General features: G+C 35.8%; 1 protein-coding gene across 1 annotated transcript in view; it reads left to right on the top strand.

Annotated features, from left to right (window-relative positions):
* Window positions 1-491: 491 nt before the first annotated feature.
* Window positions 492-6,000, top strand: part of ATM (Serine/Threonine-kinase ATM-like protein) — a 73,427-nt gene continuing 67,918 nt past the window's right edge. Inside the window, exons 1-10 of the mRNA XM_086570884.1 lie at window positions 492-775; window positions 852-960; window positions 1,056-1,178; window positions 1,267-1,428; window positions 1,512-1,707; window positions 1,800-1,959; window positions 2,925-3,064; window positions 3,154-3,211; window positions 3,330-3,433; window positions 4,101-4,199. Coding sequence (XP_086427010.1) covers window positions 707-775; window positions 852-960; window positions 1,056-1,178; window positions 1,267-1,428; window positions 1,512-1,707; window positions 1,800-1,959; window positions 2,925-3,064; window positions 3,154-3,211; window positions 3,330-3,433; window positions 4,101-4,199 — 1,220 coding nt within the window. The 5' untranslated portion in view covers window positions 492-706. The remainder of the gene's footprint in view (window positions 776-851; window positions 961-1,055; window positions 1,179-1,266; window positions 1,429-1,511; window positions 1,708-1,799; window positions 1,960-2,924; window positions 3,065-3,153; window positions 3,212-3,329; window positions 3,434-4,100; window positions 4,200-6,000) is intronic.

The following is a 6,000-nucleotide window of genomic DNA, read 5'->3' as shown; positions in this document are numbered from 1 at the left end:
ATGGATCGGGGCGGCTATACCTCCAAAGATTTGTAAAAGTCACATAATGTGATAGTAATTTGTTAGAAAATTAAATGACTAGACTATAAGAATTCGCACCCCCAATTTTTTTTGCAAAAGCTCTACTACCACATGACCGCATCCCTTAGTTCAATTACTGGGTTGCAAATACTCTTGCACCTCCATACATTGAATCCTGGTTCGTGGTTCCTGGTTCTGTCCTCAAGATAGGGAGAGATCTTTTCTAACACCTTTGCTGAAGCTTTTGTACTCTGTTCAGCACAACCATCTAAACAGTACTCGGGTTGCTGAAGCTTTTGTACTCTGTTCAGCACAACCATCTAAACAGTACCCGGGTTGCTGAAGCTTTTGTTGGGAATGCTCTTCAACAAAGGCAGGTTTTCATGGGCTGGACTGGAGGCCCACTTCATTTAACTCCTCGTCACGTTGCATCCATAAATACAGAAACACCCATTTGTCTCATTCCACAAAAACTCACAACATTTCAGTCCTCACCTTAAAACCCTCATCACACATTCTCTTCTCCAAAAACCCAACTTCTTCATTTCCCGTTTTTTTCCACTCTCCATAACCGCAACACAAACCCTAATATACTAATCATCATCAACAACATCAATGATTCCTCATTCAACGATCGAGTAAACAAACTCTCAATTCTCAAAACTTTTGATAAACGACAAATAAAATGGTGACGTCAGATGATATTGAACCAATAGTTTTAAAACTCTCTTCAAATAAAGCTAAACTTCGTGAAGTAAGTTTTTTTTAACTTCACTTTATAAATCAAATATATATATTTTTATATTAAAATCATTAATTTGTGTTTTTAGGAAGGAGCCAATTTATTGAACACGTGGCTAGAAGGAGACAAATCAAATGAGTTTTGTCAATTTATTAGTCAGAGAACTTCAAAGCTTAAACCGAATGACATTCCTAATTGTATGTTGTTAAGTTTCAGTCGTTGACTCATTTTTGACTTATTGTATCATTTGTGTTTGTATGTTTGAACTGTTTGAATGTATATTATATTGCAGCTAAAACGTGGCCGTTTCTTATTGGATTACTTACTGAATGTGTAAAGTCAGAAATATCGGAAAGTAAGAGACGGAAACCGAAGGAGATTTATGCCAAAGTTTTTCGAAATTTGATTGAATCAGGTTAATATTGCAAGTTTTTGACTAGAATTTAAAATGAATGTGTTGTCGTAGATTACTTATACACGAGTTGATTTTGTGTGTTTTATAGGGAAGATGCCGGTTTTTGTTTCTGTGGCAAAGATATTGTTTAGTCACGTGTGGGATGTATTAAAGGATGCGACTGTTTTCCAGTTTGAGTATGGGAAAATACTACAACATCTTTTAGAAGTGAAAGAGTATCACGTTCATATGAGAAAGAAATTGTATTGTGGTGAGTTTGTATTACATGATTTCAGTGATGGGGAGCTTTGTGTTTTTTTGTTTGTTTGTTTTTTATTGTTTTTTTGTTGGTAGGATTTGTTCTTTTGCATTTGGGTAAAGTAGAAGCAAGCTTAAGTGGGACAAACAGTGTTCAGGCTAAATCTAAAAAGGAGTTGGTGAATTGTATTTCAACGCTTCATTCATTATTGGAAAACCCACCTGGAGACTTTCCTGATAGTATTAGAAAAGAGATTGTAGAGGGATTACTTGCGATTTGGTCACTCGTAAGGTACATTTGAATTAGTTCCTGCAGGACTATTGATTATGTGTATGAACTTGTTTCCAAATTATATTGTCTCTTACTGTTGCTAAACTTTTCAGTGACGAGGGAAATATCTCACACAAGTTGATCAAGTGCATCAATACGTACTTGTTAAAGGATGGGCCAAATCTGGATCGTGAATATTTGGAAAGTATCCATTCAGCTGTGCATGGCTTTGCATTTCGTAGTTGGCCTAAAATCCAAAACCTTGGGTTGAAGGTATCTTTTGCAAACCCATTCCTATCAAACTTTTGAGAAGTGCTGAGATGATTTTATGGGTTGGATGGGTTAGATTCTAATATTCTACACTTATCTGCTCGATTCCAAAATTGCAATGGGTGGTAGTCTGGTAGATGCTAGTGACCTTCGTCAATCATTCAATCATTCTAAATACGACACACATATCCGATGGCTTAAAGTGGGCTAAGGAAGATGTAACGGCAAAGAGTGTAGGTATGCAGAATTTGGAAGGGCAAAGGTAAAAGAGGAAAAAGACAAAATGTAAGAGGGAAGTGCACGTGGCAGAGAGGATTTCTGTACTATTTTTGAATTAGAAATACAAAGTGAATCGACAAAATTTATTTTCTTCGAACACCATCCGTGAGACCCCCTTATGACACAATTTATTGTATCCTTGGCATGGCTGATCAATATTCGCTCAGCCAGACGTTAATTCATCTGTCTGTCCTCTTGGATTGTTTGATGGTATTTCAGTTCTTCCTCAACATAATGTAGTTGGAGTGGGTTCAGTGAAAGACCATTTAGCACTGTGGTACATGTGCAGTCTCTTCCAGAGGCAATCAGTTGCAGTGGAGTTAGAGGCATGTTGACTGTTGAGCCTGTTTTTTCTTAGTTCAGTATTAAGAGCAAAAGTTGTTATGCTGTATTGTGGTAGAGGAACTTGACGGTACTCCGTTCGATTACTTTGTTTTATATGAGATACTTTCTTAGGGTGAGACCGTGAGAGTGAGTTTTTCCTGACTTTAGCGCATGTGGGTGTTTTCTGCCTTTTTTTGCTTATATGTTGGCCATGTAGGCCACCTCGACTTCCTTAATTTTTTTCCCTCTTAGTTCTGGTTTGGTACTTATAAATATATCTTCCTTTCACAAATATAAGAAAGCATCCTGATTTACCTATCTCACTGTCCCCAGAAATTATATTTACTCAAATTTATCTTTTGCAGGATGCAGTTATTCTTTATGCAAGGTTACAGCTAAATCTAATAAGGAATGCTGCTGACGGGGTTCATCTTGTAGAACAAGTTCTAGATGTTGTTTGTGAGGAATTAGATCAAAGCAACACAACCAACACTAGTATCACACAGTTAGTGTTTGTTTTTTCCTAAATTTTTTATTCGTAAACATACTTGATGTTTTGCTGATTATAGTCATGCACATGTAAACTCAATTTAGGGGCATGACGAACTCTCAGATTCAACTCATGGAGCTTGCTGCCTTTGTTTTCTTCAAGGTAGTTATTTCTAAGAGAATAATACTTGTGTTTCACTTTAATGACTTTATTAACCGTACAAATTGTTGATTTATTTATTTTATTGTGGATCTATCATAATTTAACATGTTTCTCTCAGGCATGTGTTAATACTACTAAAGCACCATCCTCAGAAAAACGGACAAAAAGGGAGAACGCTGTTGTTCGTCTAAGGCAGGGGCTTATGGATGGGAAATGGTTATGGTGAGAGTATATATATATATATATATATATATATATATATATATATATATATATATATATATATATATATATAAAAAAGATGGTTGTGCCTGTCATCTTTTTGAATTATGGAAGTTAAATTTAGATGTCAAAATGCTAATGTGATTCCTTAGAAACATTGAGTCCCATAGTCTGATGGTTGGGTGATAGACACTGAAAATTCCCTTAGCAGGGATAGATAACTGAACAACTCTGATAAATGGGTAAATAAACACCTCTAGCACTGGATTATCAAGCGACTTGTTACATTTTTGAAGTAGAATCCATTAGCAATTTTGTGAACAGAAAAATCAATAGTAGATTGTTTGCCACGTGAACCACTGCTCACTTACAAAGCCCAACAAAAGACAAGCAAATGAGGAAATCTAGAGTAGATGAATTTTGGTTTATAGTTTTGCTGATAACTTGATAAGTCAGTGAGACACATCTACTGTTACGTCTACACACATTCTTTACCTCACAGCTATTGTAAATCAAACCATTTTCCTTGTTCTGGCAAAAGAGAATGGTATCATTTTAGTATGTGCTATAGGAATAGTGCCTTATTTTGATCTATGCCTTCTTACTCTCACATTTTTGTTTCTTTTCCTGCACAAGCCAATGATATCATTTTGACTATGTGCTATAGGAATAGCGCCTTTTGTTTTCTTGTCCGCAACTACCATTCCCGCATCTGCAAGGAGCTTCTGGTCTACTGGTTTGGAGGAATATGTGAAAGCTTTGAAAGGTATTTCCAGTCCTTTTCTATTTATAAGTTTATTTTGATTAATTATAAAGTGAAGTGTCTTTAATAATAACCGGCTTTCAGTTTTCTGAAAAATATTGGCCTTATTCCAAAAAAAAAAAAGATAGGACCAGTTGCTATAAAATAGTTTAAGGAAATGGAACTTGTTTACTTGAATAATTAATTCCTTTTTAGATTAGGAAACATGGCGACTTTCTGTTAGACAGTTAGATTGTCTTAAGATACTTATATTTATACCTCTTCATCTTTTCCTTCTTCCATAAGTCACTGTCCTCCCGTTTCTATATTTATGCTGCCGTTGATTTGATGTCATAGAGACTATCATGCCGAAAGTTAAGTCTTTGTGACACTTTTGAACTTATCATATTCACAGGAGGATATTTATTCAAGTTGCTAAATATTTGGGCCATCCGTTATTTGGAGAATAACTCTCAATCCTTTTAACAAGGTTAGAGATTTACCAACGATATGATTTTTGGAGTCCACGATCTTCATCTGACGTGATCATCATTCTAATGGGAATTTGAGATACTCCACCAAGTCCTTTGAAACAAGGTGGGCTTGAAGACGAATTGGTGCCTGACCTTTTGTGTGGGTATGTTTTACTCTTAGTGGATTTCATTCTAACCACAAATCATCTCATTTAGACATTTCTAACCGCGCCAAAAGTTGTCTTTGAGTTCCAATGTTTTACATTTTCCAACTCTATTGATAAGGTTGAACATTTTCAAATGAGCTGATTTTTCATGAAGATGATCTCCATGGTGGGGAGATAATATGCACAAAAAATCAGCCTAATTAGTTGTGTGGCTCCCACATTTTTCCTTAAGACTTAGTGGAGCATCTGAAATTCCCATTACTTGGTCAAGCAAAGTAAAAAAAATCCCTTCTAGGACATTGAAAGCCTTACACAATAGTAAATAACTCCCGGCCTCCCTTAGATGCTTTACTTGTAGAAATTGGTTTTGAGTTGGACGCTCTAAAGTTTAAGATGGTACCAGACTACCAGAGCAGGCTGTTGTATTTGGCCTAATTACTCCATGTCACCTAAGTATGTTTGTCCACATGTTAGGCCTAAGTAACGCTACATGTGAGGCATATTGAGATGTTTTATATAGTCCCACATGGGACATTGAAGGCCGTGCATAATAGTATATAGTTCTTGGGGCTGGTGCTGCTCTGCTCGTAGGCAATTGTTTTAAGTTGGATGCTCCAAAGTTTATGAGTACAAACTATGTTTTGGCACACAATAACACTCTTTTTCATTTTTGATAGACTAGATTTATTGTGTTGCACAAAGGGATGTTTATGATTCATGAAATCACTATCGAGCTCCTCCCAAATCTGCATGTTCAGAAATAGGGTTATGGATTTTAAAATCTCCATTTGTAAGATTTGTGCCCCGAACCTTTGTTCAAGTTTCGTTTGCACACATTATTACTTCTTTATTTTTATTTATTTTTCTTATTTTTATATTATATTTTGTTTTTTTTTTTGTATATTGTTGTCATATAGTGTTAGGTCATTTTGGTTGGGTGAGGAGCGTTGGGCTTCCAAATGCTGAATATATAAGGAGGATTTGTTAGGCTTGGTCTTAGTAGGTAGGGCAAGGGTTGCAATCAATAAAGTTAAACCTCAAAAACAATTTTAGTCTTGTGGAATGGGTCCGTTCTCTCTCTTATATGAGAACTCCTTCACAATGGATTTTGTTGAGATATATATAAGTTCTAGTATGTGGTTTAGTCCCACATTGAATAGGTGGTAGTCTAAGTATGTGTTCACT

The sequence above is a fragment of the Coptis chinensis genome, chromosome 1 (genome assembly GCF_015680905.1).
Source record: "Coptis chinensis isolate HL-2020 chromosome 1, ASM1568090v1, whole genome shotgun sequence".
In the NCBI taxonomy this organism is placed as follows: domain Eukaryota; kingdom Viridiplantae; phylum Streptophyta; class Magnoliopsida; order Ranunculales; family Ranunculaceae; genus Coptis; species Coptis chinensis.
The sequence above is the reverse complement of the archived record's forward strand: the minus strand, read 5'-3'. Positions and strand labels throughout refer to the sequence as shown.